The sequence below is a fragment of the Nylanderia fulva genome, unplaced genomic scaffold (genome assembly GCF_048542155.1).
Source record: "Nylanderia fulva isolate GAGA-0341 unplaced genomic scaffold, ASM4854215v1 Scaffold3, whole genome shotgun sequence".
Taxonomy (NCBI): domain Eukaryota; kingdom Metazoa; phylum Arthropoda; class Insecta; order Hymenoptera; family Formicidae; genus Nylanderia; species Nylanderia fulva.
Window position 1 is genome coordinate 7175804 of NW_028190368.1, and position 26492 is coordinate 7202295.

Genomic DNA, 26492 nt, shown 5'->3' on the forward strand with positions numbered 1-26492 from the left:
GATATCGCGAACGTAAGTACTCACACTTAGAAGCGGAACTCTTTTAAGAATGTATTGGTGTTCAGAGCTGCGACACACATACACACACATCTTAGAGGCAATGTATTTGGGTGCGTACTTAGATGTGTATGCATGAGTGTGTGGGAAGAGAGTATGTACCATCAGTTGGAAACGCTCCTCGTTCCGCCGCGGCTATATTATACCTGCGTTCCTATTATAAAAGTCATTTCGCAGGACACTCTTCCCTGTCCATTGTACCGGCGCATTTCAATTTTCGCCCAAGATGCAAATTCCACCTCCGTGTAGTCTCTCCGACAAGCCGCTCGGCCGTCGCGATGACGACTTCCGTATACTATAACGGACGGCTGATGTGCGAGTGCGGTCGGTGGGTGAGTCTGCCGACTTGTTTCGTTTCAATTCATTAGGAGAACCGTAAAATCGTCATTCCCCCGGACTGGTATCTGGTTAAGAGCAATTTGTTTGGCGCGACGCGCGCTCTTTCTTCGACTCTGCGGTCGGGAAACTTTTGTTCTTGTCCTCTGTGTCACTTGGGAGCTTTTACTTTCCAATTTTCGACAAGCAGTGTCGAGATGATTCCGAGGGTTAAAAGGATTCGTTCTCTAGACACCATCAAATTTAACTTTTTGCTGTGTATATATAGTGCAAGATTTTAAGCTTACAACACAATTTACTTTAAAATAATTCCAAACTCTTGAAATGTCTTCCCGAAATTTCTTGCCGTAGATTGTTCTCATAAATGTTGTTAATTATGATTAAACTCTATATTACATATTTTCTATTATCTGAATGACAAATAAGTAAATGTAAAGTTCCAGTGATCGATATCAAGAATAAGTTTGACGTTGTTTCAAAAGAAGCGCGTGAGAGATAGATCGATTGTATTCTTCTCGAAGTTTACTCGAATGAACGAGTGAATTCGCAGAATCCAACTATCCTCGAAAGGTATGGACCGATACATAGGTACTGCGGCGCGTTCGATAGAAGGAAAGAGCGAGAGATGAAAATAGGCGTCTGTCGGAGAACGGAAGAGAGAGAGAGAGAGAGAGAGAGAGAGAGAGAGAGAGAGAGAAATCTCGTTGTATCGATCGGCGTTATAAAATCCATTTTATGACTTGGACGTTGTCCAGTGACTGGTGTATTAGCCGTCGCATTGCCTCGCAAATAAAACGCTCTTCTACTCTTGAACCTCCTTTAACCACCTCGCCTGGCCCTCGTCGACGTCGGACGATGCCATCAACTCTCGTTTGTATCTTTCTCTCTCTCTCTCTCTCTCTCTCTCTCTCTCTCTCTCTCTCTCTCTCTTTCTCTTTTTCTTTCGCGATACACGTCGGTAGGTTTATAGGCAAAATCTCTCGAGTTAGACAGCCTCCTCTGCACGGTCTTATACCTATCGTAGTTTTGCCAGCCTTTTCGCCTTACGGTCCACTTGCGAAGAAAGAATTACTTGATTATCTACTTGCGTTCTCTACGTTTGTCTGACGACAGCATTTGCTCTCATTCGAATCAGCATAAAATAGTCCATAACATTGGATTTGCATGGCTACCTTTGTCGTGTACGCGTTTCTCAACACGAGAATAAAAGTTTGTCTACATCACTTCAAATTCCTATCGTTGATCTTTTCGTATGTGATAAATTAAATTTTTCTCCTCACATATATTGAAAAATTGTTTCACTATTATATGTGCATCTATATGTATGCACATCTGATTTATATACATGTTATGCAAATATTAATAATAATTGCGTTGCAATAATTAATATTACTAACAGAAATTTTGTACCGTTACATGAAATTTTAACTCTAATATTTATGTAGCGTAAATTAAATGTAAAAAGGTAATGCGATATTATGCGATATATTTATATCGTATTTAGTTTTATCACGTTATCTCACAATTTTATATTAAACAATATTTTTTACGTTTTATCGCGCTCTATATTTATATCGATTTAACTTCAATAATAATTAATTCGACTTAATTTGCATATCATACGTGCTTATCGGTACTTACTGTTCGGTCATTGGAGACTGTACTATTTTGCATTTAGTGCATCGCGGGCAACTTGCACTAATGTAACAGCACGAGGGAAACGTGGAACAATAATCATTTCATCAATTGATCTTGCACATCAACGAGGACCAAAGCTCGCGATCGAAGATAGATTAATCTTGATTGATTTATTTAATATAATTATTTTTAACAATATTTATGAAAATTAAGCATCAATGGGGACAATATACGAGATGCACCGAACGCTCAATGCGATTTACTCATTGTCATATTTTTGTTTTACGTTTTGTAAAAATACAGCGATATAGGGAACAAATCTCTCTTTACCGATTTGCCGATTAGCTTATCTGTATTGTCGTACATTCGCACGCCTCCCGTACATTTGTATGCATAAAGTTGTACACGACGAAACTTCATCGTTGCACGCAAGTGACTATGCGCATACCCGATGACAAGCTGTTTCATTATCTCGAATCAGCGAATTGTTCCTACATCACCGATGCGGCGAACGTATAGTTGCTTCAACTGCAATTTGCACGAGGCAATGCCACTCGACGCTTCGCTGTCAGGCTAATCGTAAGCCTTATCGTAATTGCAGATACGAGACCCGCCAGACGCGGCATAACTACTGTATCGAGAACGAGATGTGGAGGTGTCGCGGCATAATCGCGTTAATTGCTCTATGTAAAGACGGAACTTATTTTAGGCAACAATATTTTTACGATACCAATGCCGTTTTTCAACTTTCACGTTTTTTGCAATATTTTTCAACATATATTTCCTTTATCTCTTCATATATTTCCTTGTTTTTACGCTTTTTATATTTTGTATTCTAACGATGTCAAGTTTATGCGAGAAAGTTTACTGATTGCTCCTGTCTCGAATAAGTTTGCGCCGTGACAATATAAATTTCAAAGTAGCAGAGCGATGCGATAAGGAGGGCAACGAAATATGATACTTTTAAATTTGCTCTCTTGTTCGTTGCAACCATAAACTATGATGATTTATAAAGCGATTTTTATGCATAATTGCTATTATAAAATTTTCTGAATTTGGTTGGGATGTATTAAAGTTGTTGCTCATGAGCGCAATTAAAAAAAATCTCTCTTGCATCCCATCAAGAACGATCATGTATACTTCATGGTATACGTGTCAACCGTGAAATATATACGTGAGTATCTTCTATTTTTATTTTTATGGTCTCACAGAGACGCCCTGGATCATGTCGCTGCTGGAAATTTGCACCAGTAAACACGAATTATTAATTAATGCTATTTCCGCAAACTTTAATGCGCTTTATCTCTCGTCATGATATTGAAACGCGAACATAATATTCAAAGTTCCGGAGGCTATGAATACAACGGATACTCGAATCAAACCATTTATTCGATATGGTCGCATCGTTGCAACGCATCAGGCGAATTGAACGCAATAGAAAGAGACAGCGAGGATCGTACACGATATATCTCTACTATATTCGTCCACGTATTTTCCTACAAGTTTTTATGGGTCATGTATGAGAGATATACAAGTTTTAACTATGCTACACTAACTACGTTACCAACTATGTTAACTATGCTATGTCACATAAAGTTACAAAGGGAGGGAAATAAATATTAGTTTTGTGAAAAATGAGATTATGATGATGGCATAATATTTATATTCATTTTGATCAAAACCGAAACAGAGAAATACGAAAAAAATGTAGAGAACCTTGGACCTTTTTTCCGTACATATATATATATATATACACACAAAAATCAATATCCCAATAAATACGTAGATATATTGCAGGCTTTCTGTGAAAATCAGTCTTTCTACGAAAAGGCTTGGCTCTTTTATGAAGCGCCAAATCTTTGTAAGTCGGCGTTTTATAAAGGCCTAGGTTTTTTGTAAAAAAGTTCAACTTACAAAGAGTCTGTGACAGATATATAAAAGTAAATATTCCAAAAACTACGAAAAGATGTAGTTATATACATAAAAGCTCGATTATCTGAAAGCTGTTCTTTGCATTCGCAGTATCCGGGCTGTTCCAATTCGAATTTAGGCACCTCAAAAGCGAGTTTGGTAATAGAGTAAAATAGTAGAATCCGAAATCAAACTCTCTCTATCTTTTCCCTATATGTCAAACTTATTCATTACTGTTTACTGCGTTTCCTACTCGCGAAGCGTCTTATTTCTTCTCGGGTCAACCATATATCGCGCCGCTCGTAGATTGAATTTAACCGAAAAAAACCGACAGAAGAGACTCGGGCGAGAAAACGATTGTCCCCGTTCTTGTCGCGCATCGCTGGGAGCTAATTCATCCCCGTGGTGGCCCGCGGGGCTTGCGATTTGCCGCCGCGGCGAAGTTTTCTATTCCCGCCGGCTGCGGGGAAACAGTAGTAGAGCCGCGTCCCAATGCAATTAAGATAAGCTCGCTCGCTATATGTTTATAAATATTTTCGGGCATTTTCGAAATACAGCTGGCCGGTTATACAACGAGCGGCCACGATTCCCCGTATCTGTACATCGAGAGCAGAGTATATCCTCAGCGTGACCAGCCGCAGGGGTTACAATCTCTCGCGAACTTTCACGTAGAACGACGGCCGGAGCGTTCCATTCTCAGCCTTAGTTTCTCTCTCTCTCTCTCTCTCTCTCTCTCTCTTTGGCGATAGAGCTTTTTACGCGGACTTATCCGCGGGATATAGGTTGGAGAACGCTCTACGTGCGAATGAGACGTACTGCGGTGCCGGAGATAATCGAACGATCTCTGGACGCGCGTGCGACGTGCCGCATGAAAAATTACAAGTGCGCGTCTCTCTTACCTCTTCGTTTTCTCGTCTGCACGACGTGACTCTTCGCGGAGTGAAATCGCCCGCCGCATGCCGCTGCATTTCTCGCCATCGTCATGAAACTACGTTATCGAAATCCTCGTACGAGATTAAAATGTTCCAGGGATATCCTTTTCGTAAAACAGTATAACTGAAATTTAAAATTTGCGGACGCGAGATATTCGTTAAGTAAAGGTTGATTATTATACGGCTTACATAACTAATTACTGGACTTTTAGTATTTTAGAGTAATTAAATTATTAATAAGAATTAAGTATAAAAAAGAGCCCGCACAATGTCGCATTAAATGCTACATCTAATTGCAGTTGCGAGATATTAGCATATTAAAAATATGCTGTCGCATAACTGTAATAAGAGAGAAATAATTATGAAAAAGTAAGAAATTTGCGTGTAAATGCATTTGGGTGGGATAAATTAAAGCCGCGATTACGAAAATGCGAGTGAATTTTCCGCGAGTGATTATGCAAGTTTAATGAATTCTGTAAGTGACAGAGTTACGCTGATAGAGTCGTGTCATAAATACCTGCACAATCCTGGCTCTCCCAGGTCTGTCCGCGGTTCTTGCGCCGCGCGTGCTTGCTTACATCCATCTCGGTGTGTTGAGATAGTCAAATGATGATCAGATAGGACCGAGAGGCCCTTTGAATAAATCCTCAGACCGATAGGAAGGCGGTCCCAAGGGGTTTGCTCGACAGTGCGATAGCCGATAATGGTCTGGTTCAGGCACCGTCCAATTCTCGGGTTAATTACCATCGTTTTAACCTACCGCGATATCGGCGCCATTTCTTAAACCAAATGTAGTCTCATACATAATTGATTCTACGAGGACAGATATTTATTTCTCGACATTTTTACTTTATGCCTTCCGCGATATATGAAGTTTTTATTATGACTTCATTTATTATGGATATCAATTATCTTTAATATACATTCACTCTCTCTTTCTCCTTCCCTCTTTCTACATTTTAAAGCGCAAACTACATATTTGATAAAGTCGCAAATATTAGTTTGCAGCAATATGCGACCTTCGCCAAAGTTGTAATTGACGTGATAAGAAGCCCTTTGTATAAATTATAAGCTTGTACACAATTTTACGGTTGCGGATAAGCAGCATATGAACTTTTGAAGTGCGCGACTAATACAGGGCTATTTATATCAGAGCGCGAGATAACGGGGCTGATTCTAACGTTGCGCGAGGCTTGCGTGAGCGCGACGTTCGAGGGTGTGGGTGGGTTGTTTCCGTTGCTACATCGATATTACTATCTGACGAAGATGATAGCGTATAGTGGACTCGCTATAACGAGTGTTTCGTTGGGCGCGATTAAGCGACGTGTTTTACCGGGGACGGTGTATCGTGCGGGAGAATCGTACAACCGCGTCGCGGGGCTCTGATGAATTTCCTCGTGGAGGGAAATTATTTTTCTTTGTTGTTGACGCAAAAAAATCTCTATGGCCGGAATCTCGGTCAACGGTTGACTCGCGGGGCCTAGAATCGGTGAGACGGAACGAGAACGAGGTTTATGTGTGTGTGTCGCGGAACCGCGCGCGGTTCCGAAACGTCACGTTTATTTTCGCGCAAACGACACGCGCACGCGGCTTCAAAGAATCCAGTCGATTCGTAACTGCGTAAGATTCGTAAGTATTTCCGGCGCGAAGCACTCCCGAGTGAAATAACCGGTCTTGCTCCGGTCCTCGTCGCGCGTCATAAAGATCGCGCGGCGCAAAAGTTTCACGAACGTGTGTTATGTACATATGCATGTGTGTGTGTGTGTGTGTGTGTCGGCAATTACGCAGCGAGAACTTTGCATCGCGGTCTACCTAATTACGGTAACGTATCGACTTGCGTCACGTAATACTCGCGGTGCGAGTACGGCGAGAGATCGCGTATCCATGATCGACCTTACGAGAGTCGGCGCGCTCTGCGCTAGTTGATGCGGAAGAGCGGCGCGTAAAACTTTTATTTCGACGGATCTCTCAACTTCCTGTACTGTGCAAAAAGCTTTTCGTTTTACCGAGGGCCGCGACCGCCGATAAGCCGACCGCCCGCAAGTACGCCCGGTTAATATCCCTCTCTTATGCGATATATATATATATATATATATATATATATATATATGTGTGTGTATATACCTCGCTCTCCGAAATTCGCGTGCCTTGCGTCGCGTCGCGACTCTCGATGCCTTTATGATAAAGGAGTAGGTAAGAGCACAGAGCTGTATGATATATACACACATATATACCATGCTATATATCGTCGTAGCGGCGAACCGTAGTTAATCTTCCCGAGATAAGAGGGTTCTGTTTTTCTTCGTTACAGGCTGCGCGTTCCTCACCTACTACAGCCGTGACAGCGCAATCAGCGCCCAGGACGCTCTGCATGAGAAGCGGACTTTGCCAGGGGTGAGTGTTTACAACGTTTACCTACTTACTTTTCAGCCAATTGTGCTCCTCTAATGCCACCTCGTTTCGTGTCGCGCTCACCTCACTCCCAAGAAATCTTATCTTAGTCTCCCTTAATAAGCGCTCCCTCGTAGGAATCCATCATACTGGTTTCTAACACTGAACTCTGTGAAGGGACGATATATTTTTCTCAATCGCGAGGTTTCGTCGGGTTATATGCACGATATTTCGAATGTCGATATTGTAATCGAAAATCGTTTGGCGTCATCGAATACCTTAATACGCGGGAATTAGCTGTCAAGATCGATGTTGCGTTCGTTTTGCGATATGAGATACCGCTGGAAGAGCTCCAAGTTTGCGGGCGAGATTTCAAAGCATCGATTTATTCAGTCTCGATTTTTCTGCGATACCTCATGGAACGACCATCGACTCGGGCGACAGACGCTATAATTTTTAATCGAGAAGTAATTCGCGTGCAAAAAAAACGACACGAATAGCGACAGTAACGGATACTTATTGTCGTCGGATGCCGTATGCCGTCGTTTCTCCGACTAATTTCGGCGATTTGCCACGTCCGCGATCCGGGATATTAAAATGGCCCGACGAGTGACGAGTTAATCTCTTAACGCCGAAAGCCCCCTTTAGGAGGGAAAGAGATATATAAAGGGAAGGAGCGCGAATCCGCGGCGAGGAGATGGCACTGACGCGATGTATCATCGGACTTTCTGTCCGAAAAGTCCTGTGAAAATGCCAGGGCCGGATATAGGGACCATTCTTACTTCCCTTATTTCTTCAGTGACATCAAATTTGGCGGTTCTTTTTTCAATGAAATGCGCGACTAGCGAAAGTCGCTTCAAGGTTACGAGGAAGAGAAGAGCGAGAGGAATTCTGTATTTCACTGTAATCGAACGACACGGGGAGAAAGATGGTGGTGGTTCCTCCATATTTATGACGAGTAATGTCGTAAATAACGTTGGACGTACTCCCCCATTATTCCCTGCCGTCCGAGTCGCTAACTCGGCACAGCTTACCGTCTCGCACAATGTTAGAGAATTATGATATCTTCTATACGAACGTCCGAGAGATTTTCGCCGGACATTTATCGCGTCCATAATACGTGATACTCCGCGGCCCCGTATATTAACACACGCTATTCTCTTTACCGGGAACATACGGATTTCGTAGTTTATCTTAAAAATATCCTTCGCGATATACGTATACGTAACTTTTCTAGGTCTCTTCGCGCGTTGAAAATCTTTTTCGGAAAGATAACGGGCGAAACTCCCGAAATTTTTCATCGATTGTGGCCCCGAGCTGCGGCATCGCCGGCACTGAATGCTGCTTAACTGCCAGAGCGGTGCCAACACGCCCCTTCCCATTATCCGTGTTACCCCTTAGAAGTCCGTAGCGAGTACTGGCGTTATGTTTCGTTAATCTATCCTCGAAACAACGCTGCTACGATCTTGGCACGGCTGCCAGCGGAAATCGTTTTAAATGTTATGCCGAGGGATGCGTTGCCGGGGATACCGGGCTGAGTTATGACTTTATGAAGAGGCAGACGCACATACGCGCGCATACATTCTTTTTTTTATTTTTTTTTTTCGTGTGCACGCGGTTTCCGCGTGTTGGCCGCTTGCGAGATATATCTGAAAAAAATCTGCACGTCCGATTCCCCGTGATAAATGCGTCGCGGTAAAACCGCTTCGTCCGAAATTGCGCGGTTTAGTTCACAATTCGACGACAGAAAAATATGTATCGTTCTTGTTCTACTGTGCTAACTTAAAACTCTAATCGAAATTTAGAATTTCAACAGCATCGCGATAAGTAACATGTCTGCTGATTAAAATGACAATGCATCGGAGAAAGAGATTTTTAATTATATATTATATATTGACGAAATAAAATTAAAAACTTGCGAATTATTATACTTAAAAGACATTCTTTTGGATTTTACGATATTTAGCTGCGTAGCGTATATGTAAACAGTTGCCTTTGACTCTTTTCGGACCATCAACGTACATTTATTCCTCTATCGCATTTACCTGATAAGATAGAAAAATATTTAAACAGATGTTCTCGTTCAAGGTTTGTGTGGTTTTGACTTTGAGAAACGCGTAGAGCTAGCATCAAGCTAGAATCTCTCAATTTTCGTTATTTCGACTTCATCATCGAGCTCAGTCATTACCAGATGTCTTAACGTAAAATCGCATAAAGTTATGCAACGCGTCGAACTATGTATGCATAGGCCGCGTCCGATCAACCATCATTAAAACATTTGAGCCGGAGGATGAAACGGTTATGCAAATCTTAATCTGGCGCTTACATTCACCGAGGAGGTGGTTTTACAAGCAGTTCCACGAGCAGCTTTCTTCGAGACGTCGATTTCATTCATTGGGATATCTCTTGGACTCTCTTTCCAAGCGCGCTCAACCGTCCGCTTTGATTACGTTTATACGTATATGCGCATTTAGGATGATCATTTACCGATCGCTTGTACCCGGAATCGTAATATCCGCATACACCTGAGGCCATAATTCGGCCGAGCAACGGACCCTTCATAAACACTGGGGATCCCGAAGCCGAGAGCGGTGCTGCTGCGCAAGCAATAACAATACCGCCGACCAGCCACCGTCTATACTTAGCTCGCGTTCACTGCGGAAGCGATCGTTGCACGTGCGCAGGCGTGCCTGTTCACGCGCACGCAAGAAACGAAAAGAGACAGAAAGTATTCGGGCAGCCCGGCTTCCGGTCGTTTCCGTAATACTTCACGCGCGGCTTGACGTGGCGTGTCAAACTTGTTGCTATACATACACGTCCGATGATTCAGATCCCGCTCCTTCTTTGAACGCTATATTTAATAGGCGTATATATGTGTTGTTTCAATTTTGCCACATACACGACGGTCCAGCGTTGATATATATTTCTTTAACATGATCGTAAAATATCACTCTTGCGATGTGTCGTCACGGAATTAAATATTGAAGAGTAGTCAGAATTATCTTTTCACGGGGAAAAAAAAACAATCGACGTAATTATCGGATAATTTTAAATGCATTTTGCAATCTTCTATCTCTCGGAATTTATTTAAGCATTTCTCGGCTCGTATATTTTTTCCCTCGGTCTCATTTGCGCGCCGCGCTAAATCCGCATAGTAATCTTCGAATCTTTGCGCCACGATTAAAGCCTTCCAGATTTAATTCCTGTTTATTTGCTTTACCTCGTAAGCCACGCTTGAATCTTTAGCCGTCGTGTTGGTCTAGGCATGCTCAACATTAACAGACCGCCAGATGTTCGCTTGCGTACGACAGAAAAAAATTCGTATACAAGTCAAAGCTCGTAGAAAAGGAATTCAATCTGCTCGTGAATGCTAATAATCGCAACTGCGACAATATTCGCAGGATAGAAACGACAAATTATAAATGGTAAATTGGGCAATATCGTAAGATTCGCGTCAAATAAAAATGTAATTTCGGCGTCGCTCCGAATCTCTATGCTGCGTATATGCGAAAAGTAATGTTCGTTTGGCAACGATCCCGGCGAGAATGGAAAAAATGCATTAAAGCTCATGTGCCTTCTCGGCGCTGTCGCTCGAGGGAGACCTTCGTTTTCCCTCGCGTCGAAATCACGAGAGAGCGAGCTTAAGCGGTAAGGACGTCGTCGGGGTGACGCGCGATAAGGAAACGCTGAAATTCAGACGGACGAATTGCGGGTGACAAATTGGCGGGCCGATTTACGACGGTGTAATTGGCGGTGTCGCGCCACCGAGGTTTTGCAAACCGAAGGAAAGAAACGTAGGCGCGGCGGAAAGGCGAAAGCTTGGGAGGGCGCGAATTTGCATAAGGCGGACGATACTCGCGCGTGTATAAAGCCCGACGTGGAATAAAAAGGAGAAAAAGGAGGACGGTGGGGTGAATTGCGCGCGAAGGCCCAAAGAAAAGAACGGAGCTGTACCTTGAAGCCGAGCATTGTTTGCATTTCCTCGTAACGAAGTTTTTGCAACTGCAACGCGCACCTGTGCCGGCCCTCGTACCGAATGACGTTTCGACGATTTCAGTCACTCCGTGAGCGTCCACGATGCATTATTCACTGGAGTAGTATAACAATAATAAAAATGGCCGTTTTTCGCGGTCTTAGCGTTATCTTGGTTCTTATTCGGTCGGAGATAATGTACACGTTCATTTTTCGCCTCGTACGTGTGCTTTTTCACAAGCCACGTATCTGTCTTGTCTTTAATAATGGAGTAATTTTATCTTTACGGTAAAAAGAGATTTGTATATCGCTGATAAAATATGAAAAATAGCCGTAGATGTTATATATACAGTAAAGCGTAAAGTGTTTTAAGATCGTTATGTAATTATTGCGCGACGGTCATGTACTAAGATGACGTCTGAGAAACGAGATCTCAGTTTTGCAACCATCAAACAATTACGAGGATCGCATCGAGGGTCGTTTTCGCGGGGAAAAGAGGATATCAAGAGGAGAAAAGGCGAGTAGAGAGAAAATAGACGAAGACCGAGGACGTCGAGGAGGGATAAAATAGAAATGGTAGGGGTTTGGATGACCCGAGGGGAGGGAGAAAAGTCTTCACTCTCGCGAGGAGAAGCAAGCCGAGTGGCGACGCCTCAGTGACCGAGCTTACTCTCCCTTGTGCTTTCGTTCGCAAGCGTGGGCTGTCCGAGAGAGAAAGAGATTCTCGTTTTCTCTCGTATTGTACACGCAGACGCTCGCATTGCAACGTGCATGAGACCACGTACACATATACGTACAGCTGTGTATGCGCGCGTTTCCCTCCGACGTGTCGCGCACACACAGAGCCGTCCGTTTTCCACCCTCGTGGCCGCCTCGTGGACCTTCCCTTTCGACTTTCACGATACAGCCCAGTTACACGCGCCCTTCGCTTCTTTCTTCTCATTCTTTCGGCCCCTCGCTCTCGCGTTGGATTGTTATATATCAGGAAACTCTTCTACGTGACGGCCGGCTATCTCTCTATTTGCCACGAAGAAGAAAAGTATTTGAGTGATTTTGTGCACAGATGGTTTTTAATTCGGACCTCGCGATTCGATATTGATTTATTCTTAATTGGCTTAATTTTGACGTGCATTTTTGTTGATCGAGAATGAGATTGCTTTAAATATTTACAAATGAATATTGCACATGCATTTTTTTATATTTTATATGTCTGATCTTTTATACACTAGTGTAATCTTCAGTGATATTTGAGTGCAACTATGTAATAGTGTAGTGATTTTATGTAATAGCATTAAGATTGTGATTACACAAGGAATTACATTGGAAAAGAAAATTGTGAAAAATACGTATATAGACAGTTGCAGTAATCCATTTCTGTCCGTCGAGTTTTATCTTTATGTGCGTGTAATCTGGAATTAGTGCCGCATCATTTGCTATTCGGTTTATACATTGCAGCAACATGGTCGACTTCATCGCCTATCCGGAGATCTCCTACTTGTACGATGAATTTATGATGGTACGATAAAGCTCTTTTTTGCGATTTTCTAGATGTAGAGAGAAATCGAAGTATATAATTACATCGTAAAATAGCACGTGCCCCGTTTAATTATATTATATATCTGAAATGTTATTATTATTAATGATCGAGGAATTACATTAGCCGCTAATTATTCACATTCCCCTTGTGTAACAGCTGCAAGTCGTTGCCTTCTATGCTCATTCGGCAACTATTAATCGTACAAGAGCGCGCCAAGCTCTATTTTAGTTCCAATATATATATATGAAACTATCAAGATAATATATTACTAACTGAATAGAGCCATGACGTATTTAGAAACGTAGATAGTACTTCTGACTTTAATCAAGATAGAAGTTGTTTCTGTTTAAAATCATACATCTTTCGAATATCTATATTATACATCGAACTATCTAGGATAAAATTTAAAAAAAAAATGTATTTAATTCTTGAAATTAATATTTAATATATTTACATTATACAAATATATACTCGATACTTACATATGAATTTACAAATTAATTTTTTCTTTGCTTTATTTTTTAATTTGAGATCTAAAATCATTGGTAAATATGAATTAATAATACTCATTTTGTTTCTTCTCGACCTATTTCATTAAGAAATTCAACGCAAAATCGTTTTGATCGGAGCGATGTTTTTCTCGAGAGAACCAGTCATGCGATATGAATATCGATGCGATATTGATGCAGTTTGCAAAGTTTGCGTAAAATCAAGGTCTCCGTGTGGAGCGTGAAGACGAGTCTTTTGTTGTTCTTTATTCTCAACGGAACATCATTTCGCAATGACTTTACCAGGTAATTAATCGCTCGTACGACAGCGGCATAAAAGATTCACCTACATCTCCAGAGGAAAGTTACGATGTTCTCCTATCCCGTACCGCGATAACGAGCGTAGAACGTGTCTAGGTAGGTAGGTAGATAGGTGAGGAGGTAGAAAGGGTGAACCCTCACCACCAAGTGGAACTACTTTACGGGAATATCACTTTGATCCGACGCTTAATGAACGATGGACCGAGCTCGGTAAGAGTACCCAGACTGAATTTAATTAGGGCTCTTAACTTGCCGGGTCGAGAGCATGACGGAATCCCCGTGCAGGTTCCCGTGCGTGTGACAGAGACAGGTAGACCGTGTCGACGGCGGCAGCGGGGCTACGCGGGAATCGGTAAAAGCTCGGATGGAAGCTCGGTGCGTGCGCGCGGGAAGGCTTTTTGCTTTGAGAACGACGGCGGAGCAGATCCGTCACGCTGATGACGACGCTCGACGATTCGAGTCGAATCGATTGTCATGCAAATCACGGAACGGAGAGCGGCCCGTTATTGACTCGCGACGACCGGCCTCGTCGCTCGCGATTCGCGCTCGCTTCCGGGGGATGAGGGCGAAACGGAAGGGAAAACCGTCGCCGCTTTTCCGCCGGCGCAAGCCAGCGATGCGAGCGTACCCGGGTAATTACACCGGGCTGAGCTAGTAATTAGAAAGAGGGAAAGACTGTTGTACGACGAACGCATAGAAAAATGGAAACAAATCGACGAGGGGGACCAAGACTGATTCCGGTGATCGAATCATTCGCGCGATTTTTGCGAGGCTTTTAATTTACCCGACGATAAAAAATTGTTCTCGTTGCCGAATGCGCGTACTCTCTTTTTCTCTCTCTCTTTTCTCTTGCGATAGCTTTTAATTCCGTGGAAAAACAAAACCGTTGAAAGCAGTACACGGTATTTTCAGCCAAGAATTCTCACGTTAATGTGATTTCTATTTTTTATGCTGAGAGCAATTATGCGAGCGGTCGCTCGCATGGGAGAATGTTTCGCGCATATCAAATTAATTACTTCGTTTATTTTAAATGGATGCGCATTAGCGCAAATAAGCATGCTACGTTTAGTTTCATGAACACGAAAACGCTTTCTTTGCTTTTCTGTTTTTCCACATTAAAGATAGAGGAATCGAAAAACAAAAGTGCTCCCGCAAAATTAGGTATATCTCACGAAAACACCGAACCTTCTCTCTTTATTCCGTTACGCGATTATATAGAGACACGTACGTACTTATCTTTTTAGCTATTCTTTCTTCCGAGCCATCGTCGCGATTTCTAATATCGCCGGCGATATCCTCGATGGAGTTTCGAGGCAGAGAGAAGAGAGAGAGAGAGAGAGAGAGAGACGCGGACGAGCGAGAAACGGAAATTGAATGCGTCCCTCCGGCGGAAAAATAATGTCCCACTTTTAGAGTTTGATCAGACGGAGAGGTCGTTTCATCGCGGGATCGCGAGCGACGCTCGACCGCGTCGTCGTCGACTCGGTATAGCTCGTTTACCGCGGATCGACCATCCCTCGGCGAACGACGTGATGGCGCGGTGCGGAACGAACATGTAGTACTTGCGTGCGCGCGAGCGTCGGCTCGATCTCCCGTGGAAATTGAGAAAACTTTATTTGCCCCGCCGCAGTCGTGGAAAACATCGAGAAACGTCGGGAGATAGGAATTGCGCGAGAGCAAACCCCTTACCGTTTGCGGGAGCCGAACAAGGACGCGCCCCTCGTGGCCAGTCCCGGTGCCGAACTTATTTCCACGTCGCGGTATACCAAGTGCCGCCCGAAGGATAGTAAACCGTTCCGCGGAAACTAAGGAAAAGTCCGACACGAAGAAAAGCAGGAGAAAATAAAAGGAAGCCGCGAGTTTCTCGTTACACCTTTACGAGGATTAGCTGGAATATAGGGTGTTGGATTAAATAAAATTAAATTGAATGGGAATGGTAGCTACCTTGTAACTTCTCTCGCAACGAGAAAAGAAATTTTTGTATATAATTATTTTTTCATTATTTTAACCGCGTATAATTATAATAAACTTTTATGGAAAATTGTCGCCGTGTGTTGCGATGTTGCAGTTGTTCTTTTTTTTTTCTTTTCTTGCGGGAGAGGAAAAACTTGTATACGCTGAATAATACGCAGTGTACAGTGTATGTCGAGTATGGATGTATAGACAGCTACGAAATTCGCGCTGCGAATACCTAAAAATAGTCGAAGATCGTGCAAACACTCGAGGCACCATTAGCTACCGTTACTATTTCCAGACAGCTGCTCTTTAAACAGCAGAAGTATTGGAAGAAATATCGGCGGGATTTATCAGCCCGGCTAACTTTCTTTGCTCACCGGCGTTACCATATTTCCGACCGATTTCCTCGTCTCTCCATCCATATACCGTCCATTTACTTAAATCATTTCGCGATTGCTCCGTCGGCACGTGTCTAATATAAATATTTACGCCGGCCCAGCCAGGCATGCTGACATCACGTTCATTTTAGGTTTTCCCACAAAGATCGACTCACCGTTCTCAATTTCTAGTCGGCTTACATGGCTAAAATTACCCTAAGAGAGTAAATGCCATCGTGTTAAATAAAGGTACGATCGCGACTTACGAGAGTGTATTGTCTCAAATCTTCATGGTGGAAATTCACCGTCTCCTGCCTCCTGCAGATAAGGATGACGTTGGCACAGCTCTTGATCTCATTTAATGTACTTTACCTATCTATCGCGCAGCGCCTAGCAACTGTCAGTCGGAACGAGGTCAATTTAGCCGTGTAATCGTAACGAGTATACCAGTCGATATCGAAGCAACTTTTTCCATTACGTAATTTACACGCGGGTTTATCGGATTTTGCAGTCTCGCGCTGGCTCGCGCACATATAAAAAAGCTATGAACAGAGATAGAGAGAGACGCAGGAGAGGGAAGTTTGGGCACAAGTGCTGGGAAAATATTCTGGGGCTTTTCCAGGTTTTATCAGCGATAGGTCGGTCCGCTTCTACGTGCGAGGGCATGAAAAGAGTGTCTTTTCTCCGGTGCGTTCACATCAGGTATTGTCAGCGGTATCTCGACCGGGCAGCGGGTAGGCTTTGTGTTTCTGCCCCAGTTTTCCGCGCAGAGGCCGACTCCACACACAGATTTGGTAGTACATTATAGCGAGCAGGGAGAGGCGAAGGGTCGACCCCCGTAAAACATTCACGCGTTTTCAACGTGCGTACGTGCTCTCGTGCGCGCGTCGTGTTAGGCACGTGTGAGGCATGTCCGCACCTTGAGTTAAAAATACTCGTGTACATACCGCGTTAACACGCGGTTGTATACGACTGATTTCCCGTCGGCGCGGAGCCACCGCAAACGCTCGCGCGGCGGTTTTGCGCTTTTACGAGAATTTCGGCTCCGATCTTCGCGCGCGGTGCCTCCGATCGATCGCACTGCGCCTATATTAAACGTTGCACAAAACATTCTTCTCAGCTTGTGCTCGCCCGCGATGCGCCGCACGATGGGAGAATCATTTAATACTATGGCATGCGGAACCATTTTTTTCTCTCTCGGCATTTTTTTTTTGCTTCGAAGGATTAATAGAATTTAAAAGTCAGAATTTAAATGTTTTAATAATAAAAGTTGAATTATCAGGAAAGAAAAATTTATATCTATAATGAATATTTTAAATTCATAAAAAAATATCTCTAAAACGAGGAGTTATATATGTATAAGGAAAATATTAAATTATATTTTTTAAAGAACTTAAATTTCACAGATATTAAAATCAGTTTGACAATTATCTGAGAATAACATTGTATACATATTTAGACAGTTGAGAATTAAATAAGAATAATATTACTTTGGCGTAATGTTATTACGGTTAATTTATGACTGGAATTGTTCACTTCTAATGTCTTCTCCCGGTAACTTTTAGAGAAATTCGTTCATTTATATCTAACTGATGCAGAAAGCGCTGTCGGTCCAGTCGTTTTGGGCACTGAAACCCTGGAGACAGAGAAAGAGAAAGAGAGGGAGAGAGAGAGAGAGAAAGAGAGATCTCTTCAGTTGCATTCAGCCGACATTAGCGTCATGCTCAGTAAAGGAAACGGAAGTCAAATGTGAGAAAGAGAGGAAAGACGTGAAAGGGAAAGAAGAAGGAAAGCCCTTTCTATCTCTTGTAGGAAGACTGAAGTTTGTAACTTCATTCGGGTGAAAGGGTCGCGGGGGGCATAATTCTGGTAGAGAGGCTATGACGAGCCAACCAAGTTGGCCACCTTCATGAGACGCTCTCAAAGACTCTTCCGCTAATTTGATGATCCTCCAAAGACCTGGACTGCAATCTGCCGCTCGGCTCGTGCTTCTCTAGACATGGGCCTCGACCGATCTTGCTACGTATAGTTCTGGCCGCAGGGAATCGTTCCGAGGACCTAAGCGTCGAGCCTCTTCACCTTTCTCTTGTACACCCTAGTCCTTGTTCCATATTACTCGCAGTTAAAAGGGCAAAAAAGCAACATTGCCCTGGCCTATGCGTGCCATGATATTGTGAAAAAAAATCGATAAATTTACATTTCTCCTCGACAGAGATTTGCGAGAGACAATGGCTGTAAAATCTCACATCTATTGCAAAAGATTGTGTTAAATTTAGAAAATAGATAGTATTTATCGCAAAAAAGGAAATAAATAAATGACATAAAAATTGAATTAAATTAAATATTGTTAAAAATCTGACATATATAGGTCACAGATAAATTGCAAACAAAGCTATCAATAAATTGAGAAATAATTGTATTAGAATTTTTTCATAATTAAATTTAATGGAAACTTTTCACAAATAGTTAAGCTTTGCTTTCTTTTTTAATAAAATTATATTTTGTGAAACATTTTGTGGCGATGTATATGCTATAAGCTATCTGCACTTTCCAAAGATCCTCTTGTGCAATTCGTATACGGTCTTACACGTATTGAATGTCTCGTGCGAGCTGCTTAATTCCGTGAGCAATTCGTTCGGGGTCTCGTACCACGGGGATTACGGAAGATCTGATGAGTTCCCCGAGTAGGGTTTCGACGCGACTCGCCGTAGAAGAGCCGAGAGAACCTTGCAGATCCCAGAGAAGAATAGGAGGAGTAGCGAGGGCGAAGTAGGCGGCACAGAGGACTGGAAGAGAAGCTGGGTCAGCGTCACCGGAGTGTATAATTGGCTTGATTGTCGGGTTCTAATCTGGTTCTGCTCCTGTCCCCCTCCCCCCCCCCTCTGTCGAGGTGGGACGTGTCCAGCCTGCAGCTGCTAGTGGCGCAGAAGGGTCCAGGAAATACGAGCAATGTGACCCGCTTTTCTGGTCCGTTTCCTTATTTGTAATACGTTCTCTTCTTCGGGTTAACACCGGGTTAATCTACAACATGCCATGCCACCGTCCACTCGGCTAATGGATCAAGGAAAGATTTCTCTGAGGTTACGTCTCGCACAAAGGGAACTTGCACTGGGTCATTATACATAAAAAAATTAGGCAACAGAAAGTCCTGGTGACTAGAGTCAAAGAACGTTATCGCGGTAATGAATCATGACAAGTCATAAAACTGATTTACTACATCGCTCGCAATTAGACGACGGAACATAAACACAAACTTCTTTCCGACAATGTTGAAAACAACGTCGTGCAATTCACGCAAATTTATAATTTTCGAGATTCTATCGTTGTGGATATTTATAGCTACATTGTACGAGCATTAAGCGCAATGAATGCTTATTGAAAAATTCAAAATATGTCGCTGAGAAATAATGGCCATATTTTTGCTACGTTAAAAATATGAGTTCACAATTACGATCAATATTTCATTTGGAGAATTCGTATGTTGTCATCTAAACTTAAAATTGGCTAAGCTTAATTGGCTTTTATTTTAAAAATAGTTTTTATTAAATGATGTACCTATACTTTTTGTTTATGTATCTATAAAAAGATTTTTCTCTCTTTCTGCTTTTAAGTATCTGTACACAGCTGTTGAGAAATATTAATTTTTTTTATCGCCTGACGAATCTGTTTTCACTTTAATATATATTTGTTATATATTGAAACAGATACTCTATCATTATATATAGAAATAAACTTTATTATTTAGATAATTTTACAGTGTCTGTTTCTATTTTGTACTTAGGATCAACAATCTTAATATTTTCTGTTAATATATGTTTCCGTGATTCCCTAGCATCGTGTAATGTTAAGTTTGCTTTGCGCGAACTTAGATAGTTCTCGCGGATAAGCCCCGGGGAGTCCGTTACTACATAAAGCAGAGATTGAAATTGAGGATAATGAAGCAGCATCGATAGGTAAGATAAATAGTGACTAAGACATGCCCTCTGGCATGCTCCTCCTCGCGAGGTGGTTACGCGATAATGAGGAAAGTGGCCAAGAGGTGGTAGAGTTTAAAGCCAATGCTGTGGCGCCGGAGAAGAGGAGATATTTTCGGAGACGGCTCGGAAATTGCCTGTCCAATTGAATCGCAAACAATATGAAAATTTGTTCGAGAGTTTTGATTATACAAAGGAGGCTACGCGGAGGAGATGTTGGCGAGAGGGTGGGAAGACAAAGAGAACACGGACACATTTCATGATGGCGGAGCGAGACGGAGAATCTTAGAGGCGCGCAGGGAAACAATGGGCGACCATCAGACTTGCAAAACGGATCGCATTTTTACTTTCAAATTAAATTATTTTCTTCGTTTCTTGTACGATTAATGCTCTTCAAGAGCCAAGCGCTTTTAATCGTCGAGCTCTTTCATTGATATTAGGCCGTCAGTCATTACGCTTATCGACGACAAATTATCTTGCTCCCAATGCTCATTTAGTTTGTTTCAAGTTTTATGCTATAAGCTTTAAATTATAAGAAGCAAATCTTTATTACGTATAATTTGCCAGATCTGTAATAAAGATCTGTATACTTTTAATATATAATATATGCCTATATACTGTAGAAAATGCTAGGGTAATTTATTTTAAAAAATTAAATTGATAAATTAAAATGAAATTGATATTGATTAATAAAATTTGATATCATAAAGTATTCATGTGATGTCGTAGAGATAGCCAACAAATTATTTATGCATCTAACGGATTATTTATACTGCGACATGAATTATTTATATTGAATAAAACTACATAGTTATCCTTGAAATATTATTATATTCTCTATAATATGTCCTTGCACAAAATAAAAATATAAAATATTAATTTATATTTTAAAAGAGTAATTATATAACAATATTACCGTGACAAATTTTTACTTTTCAATATAAACAACGATGCTATATAATGATGAAAAAGAACAATATATTTTTCACGAGAATTAAAGTTCTAAATAAGTTTATATTGTTACAGAAATAATTGTCACGTTTGCTATACAATTCTAGCTTTTTCCGCGCTTGAAAAAGATAAATATCTATACGTCAGACGAAGACACAATCTTGTTAAAACATTACAATTGCCCTTTATTTCGCGAAGCGAGATCAGGTGTTGCGTGTAATTCCATTTCGAAGTCGAAAGGTGACGTAATCGCGCGAGTCTGATCAAAGTGGCATAAAATCGATGGCACGTTCGAAAGGCGAGAATGACGTGCGAAGATACCGGGCGATATGTACCTACCAACCGCGCGTGGCACAATTCACGGACGCTCGTATGTATGACGACCGCGTTATTATGGCGTATTGAGAATACCGCGGTACATGAAATGTAAAAGGGCTTTCGGAGCATGGCAGGCGGAGTCTGCTGCGCGCCACTGGAAACTAGGTCGCGTATATTTCGAGAATTGTCCCTTATCTCTCTCTCTCTCTCTCTCTCTCTTCTTCGCCCTCTCTCTCTCTCTCTCACGATGCGCAACCACGAATTCGTTTCCCTATGAATTTCAATCGAGTCAATCGCGTCGCATCGACGCCCATTGACGCTACTGTGTTACATACGTACATCGTGGCGAAGTTGACTTTAAATTCCCCTGTCGTCGTCCTCTCGCTACGATCGACGGCAACGGCTCCTTTGTGAAGCAGATCAGCAAGGAAATGAGAAACGTCGAGAAGAAAGAGAATGGCCGCATTGTTTTTTAAAGAACCATTGGTTTTTAAAGGGGCGACGCGCGAGAGAGAGCGCCACGGTAATGCGACGCTTACGAGCAAGTAAGTGCTGGTATTAATATTGAAACTCAAAACGCGCTATCGCACGTTGCACGAGATCCCGCTAAAAGGAAAGCTTTGTACATCAACATGGGGTTTTTCCTTTATGTATGCCACAGTCAATATTGCACGCGCTAAACGCGAAAGCATGAGTCGCTTTTATTTTTTACTCATGTATTGTATATTAGATTTAAATGTAAAAAATATATATTCCGATTTCGAATTCTATCAATGATAAAATGATTATTGTTCAAAGAGGGCTTATTTCTTTCAATCTAATTTTTTACATTCCCCTTTATTTGTTTTCTCTAAAAAAAAAAAGAATAAAAAAAGAATAATTCTGTTAATTCGTCGGAATGATGTGCAGACGAATTATAGGGAGATCAATTCAAAATGCGCGACTTTTGAAACAAAATTTTGACGGGCGCGAGACTTTTTATCGCATCGATCCATGCGTGTCACGATAAAGTGGCGTACATATTAAAAAATCAAAACACCGAGGCACGATGGAACGACTGTCAAGATGGAAAAAAGCGATACAGAGAGGACCACACGGGTTCATCCGGATGCGCGACGCGAATCGATGGCGACAACTTTGTGTCCCGTGGACCATTCGAGTTCCCTCATCCACACGTGAATTCGCATATTCGTGTTTGTGTGCACGCGCCCGCGCGACACAGAAATATGGCCGCTCACGCGTGCTAAACGCGTGCATCGCGCACGTCGCGTGTGAACGTGCGCGTAAACAGCCCCGCGAAAAGCCAGCGCGAGTCGAGTACATAGGTGAAGAGATAGAGATAGATAGATAGAGGGTGAGAGGGAATCATTTAGAACGGGACAGATAGAGTTAGAGAGGGAGTGAAATTGAGAGGAGCGAAAGGGTGAATGAGAGAGAGAGAGACGACGACGGAAAAGAGGAAAGGGAGAGGCCGAGAGAGAGAGAGAGAGAGAGAGAGAGAGAAGTTGGGAGAGGCAACATAATGCGCGCGGTATACCGCGGCACTTCCGAATTACTCCTGCAAAATCTCCCCGCGTATTTGCATTCCCCCGCGGCGAGCACAGACAGAAATTAATTGCGTACTTGCGCGAGCGACAATGAAACGTCGTTGCGCGGGCGCAGTCCCGTCGGCTGTGCCGGAAATCAAAGACGCGCTCGGACAATCGCTTTCGGAAGCGTCACCGCCGAAATTTCATTTTGGCCAATTCGATTAAACCGTCGAATATATGCGAAACGCCGGGAGCGGGATATGGCCGTTATAAGCCCACCCTTATGACAAAGAGACGAGTTTGGAACGGTTGCATCAGCAATGTCGCGCTTTGCACTCTAACTTTGGTTAAGTAAATTTCCTTTCTCTAGCTATCATAGGTAGAACTATAATTTAGGAAGGAAGAGGAAATATCCTTAAGCCAGGCTTGCTTAATCTAGACCATTCCTGTAACTGGGGGCTTAGTGTTATAGTTCTACCAATGGTATTTCTACTACTACTTCTGTAACCTCACTGTTTAAGTAGTGTAGCAATACTATAGTCTGACGGCGCAACGAGAGTAAATAATACAACTTAAAGATTCAACTTACGGCATTACAAAATTTTGCAAACTTTTTTTTCTTCTACAGTATTATTTTTTCGTGTTAAATTCTCATTAATTTTCAGTGTTTTATATCGCGTATATGAAATACTGAAATGAACTTTTATATCGTATCAGAAATGAAAGAGGATTTATTGTGCCACCTTCATTATTACTTTCATTTTCATAATGAATGTTGAAACCCAGCATTTTAATTCGGTCATTTGCATTGATAATTGGAAAATTAATGACTCCGAGATAAATTCACTGCGCGTAATTAGTTCCGATTGTTAATCGTCCTGTTTGTCGCGGACGCTAAAAATTGGCGAGTGTTATATTCGCGCAACAAGACGCGGCAATAAGATACCTAGCGCAAGCTCGCCGCTGCAAAGTGCGGCGGCAAGTCGTTAATATCGTGAATAAGCGTTATCTCGCGCGACACAATGTGACAAATCGTGCCCGGTTTTGCCGTTGTGTAGTGGCGTCGAATCACAACGACATAATGCGGAGTAGTTCTCGCGTACCGAGCGCGCGGCCTCAGCATATTCCGCTTCAACTCCTGACGAAGTTCTCGCTCTTGGGTAATTACTTGTCTTTGCGGAGGAGTTACACACCAGCCGTCAGATGTACAAGCGGTGCTACAATGATTGTTCAATCGGCTTAATCGCGGTCGTATAGCTGTGACCACGTGAATAATACATTCGCGAATAAATACGTCTTTAGAGATCCTTTTAATAAATAATTTTAAAATGATATATATATATATATATATATATTCGCAGTTTCCTTGTACCTAAATATAGAAACAAAATTGACATTTTTGAAATATGTTGCGTTTAGTTTACGGCATATATTTTTTGCGAGTATATTCCGAGGAAGGTTGTGAAGATTAATAATGTTATCGATAATCGTTAATTTTTGATCCCGAATCTTCGATTTTAACGCGATGTACCAAGGATTTTCTTACTTGCATTTTATTGTGCCGTCCTTTTCAATGCCGGAATGCCAGGCGAACCAGAAGGCATCCCCTTCGGCGACTTGTTTCGCGTAATTAAATCCAGGCAACCCCGACGAGATGTCGGAGCTTGATAAATGAAGTGTTTCGCCAGGATAGGATAGATCTTCTCTTCGTCAGAGTCGTGGCTGTGGCGAGCGGGTAGGTCGACGAGGCAAGGGGTCATGTGAATATTGCAGGACCTCGCACCTCTCATCACCCGTCGTCGGACTCGTCGCCACATTATTTAGCATACAGAGTCTGCTATATAGTTCTCGCTCCAGAATGCTTTGTGGAATACTCGGCGATCATTCCTTCCTCGTTGCGAGAAAGTTTGAGATTCAATTTGTCGCGTCATTACTAATTGGAATCGTGACTTTCGAGAGAGTATGGAACAGGGATAAAAAAAAAATATATCTCAAGTCACTGTGTATCAATTTGTTAAAATCTTATAATTTACGATTTAAAAAATCTATGATAGGAATTTTTTAATCGATCGTTTCGTTGAATCTGACGCATCTATTCGCACATTCGATATATTATGCGTATTACAACGCGTCTACCACGTGTAAGCGTCTCCAGCTAGTTCACGAAGACAAATTTCAGCAGTAAACACGTCTGGATCACTGCCAACCGTACTTTTTTTTGGGCAGCTTTATCGCACTTCAGCTTATTCAGCCAACCTCAATTTTCAGAACAGGATTAATGATTCTCTTTATCCGTTATTTCCGCGATAAATAACAGTGGCGGCGTTAAAACAATGCAGGCGCGTTCTGAAATTATGGTAATTTTTTGCAGTACGTAATTTACACGCCAAAAGGTTAATTAAGTAATATCTCATTAGCGCGAGCGCCGTAATGTTTTTCTCACGCAAATAAACCCCGGCGGACACCGCAAGCTCCCATCGCTCGTTCTTCGATCGATACCTCTCCGATCGGTCTAATCAGACGCTCGGATACGTAATTCAAAGACCCGCCATATCTCTCGCACGCGGACATATTTCAGTGTCGGTCTTCAACCGTGCGGCCGTATAATCCCGAAGGATTTGTCGTACACATGTTTCCGCGCAAACTGTCCTCGAAATGTTCGATATCCCTTCTCCCTCCCTCCTTCATTGCCCACCCTGGTGGTATCCATGGTGGTCGGAAGATCAATGTCACACGTTTGGTTGCGAATGTCGGATGATTTCTGGTTGCACCTGAGGCCGTCCGTGAAGTTCACGCTTGTCACGCTGCACCGCGTGCGATGCACAGACCGCCCACATCTGATACAAAATTTCGCCATTTATATATGATCGATATTCGCCTGATAGCCGTGGACAGATTACGCGTTCCGCGATTCAGCCACTGACCCTTTCTCTCTCTCTCTCTCTCTCTTCTCTCTTCCTCTCACTTCTTTTTTTGTACTAAACTCACCGTTATATCGGAAATATCGATCTCGTCTCTTCCGAGGATGTGTTGGTGCTTGCAGGCCTACACGTACGCTGTCGCGTCGCGAATCCAGACGTCACCACATCGCTCCCTCTCATCCCCCTTGCCACCTATCCTATCCCGTCCCCCTTCTTTCAGCCAGTCCTCAGGGTTTTTGCGCGCCACCACGAAACGTAATATTTCCACTGGCCGCGTCCTGCCGGCTACCAATCTTCACAGAAGCAATAATAGCGCACCGTTCGTCCATTCGGATCGTCCGTCGTCCCCCGTCGCTCCGTTATTCCTCGCCGTTCATCGACCACACATCGGTTCCTCCCTCGGTTCTTTACCTCGGTTAGGTCGCCATGGTCGGAGGAGGACGGAGATGAAGAAGCAGAAGGAGATAGGGGAGGTAGAGCAGTGGAATCCCCGACGTTCTCTCTATTTGTCTCTTCCTTCACCCCTCTCGCCTTGTGTTTAGCATCGATATTTGCCTTGACAAAACGGAGTCGCTTTTGCATACCAACGCGAGAGAGTGGCAGCGACGCTCGATGTTTGAACTATAGTAATTTGAGGCAGGCTAATGAAAGTGCTGCGCAAACAGCGTCGCGACGCCTCTCCCCGACTTCAAAGCCAAAACCTCCGACCATCGGCGTGTTTCCCTCCCGCGGGTGACCCTTTCTCTCTCTCTCTCTCTCTCTTTCACCCCCTCTCAGATTGAAACTTTTTTTCGCGGTTCGCTTTACATTTTTGCCCTTACGATGGAAAATATCGTATTGTACGCGGAAGAATCGAACGAACGGTTTATTTGGTTGTACGGTA

At 42.7% G+C, this 26492-nt stretch overlaps 1 protein-coding gene across 10 annotated transcripts in view; it reads left to right on the forward strand.

Moving 5' to 3' along the window:
- The window catches only part of bru3 (CUGBP Elav-like family member bruno 3), a 545388-nt gene that overhangs the window by 38995 nt on the left and 479901 nt on the right, over nt 1–26492 (forward strand). For 2 of the 10 annotated variants that reach the window (XM_029317918.2, XM_085484319.1), the window contains exon 2: nt 7186–7268. Coding sequence is in view for 5 of the 10 variants with exons in the window: in XM_085484312.1 (XP_085340438.1) it covers nt 12697–12753 (57 nt within the window). In the remaining 5 variants the exon portion in view is untranslated. Of the gene's footprint in view, nt 1–7185; nt 7269–12051; nt 12754–26492 lie in introns of those variants that run through there. The other 8 variants (XM_029317917.2, XM_029317916.2, XM_085484317.1 and 5 more) reach the window with 7 other exon arrangements.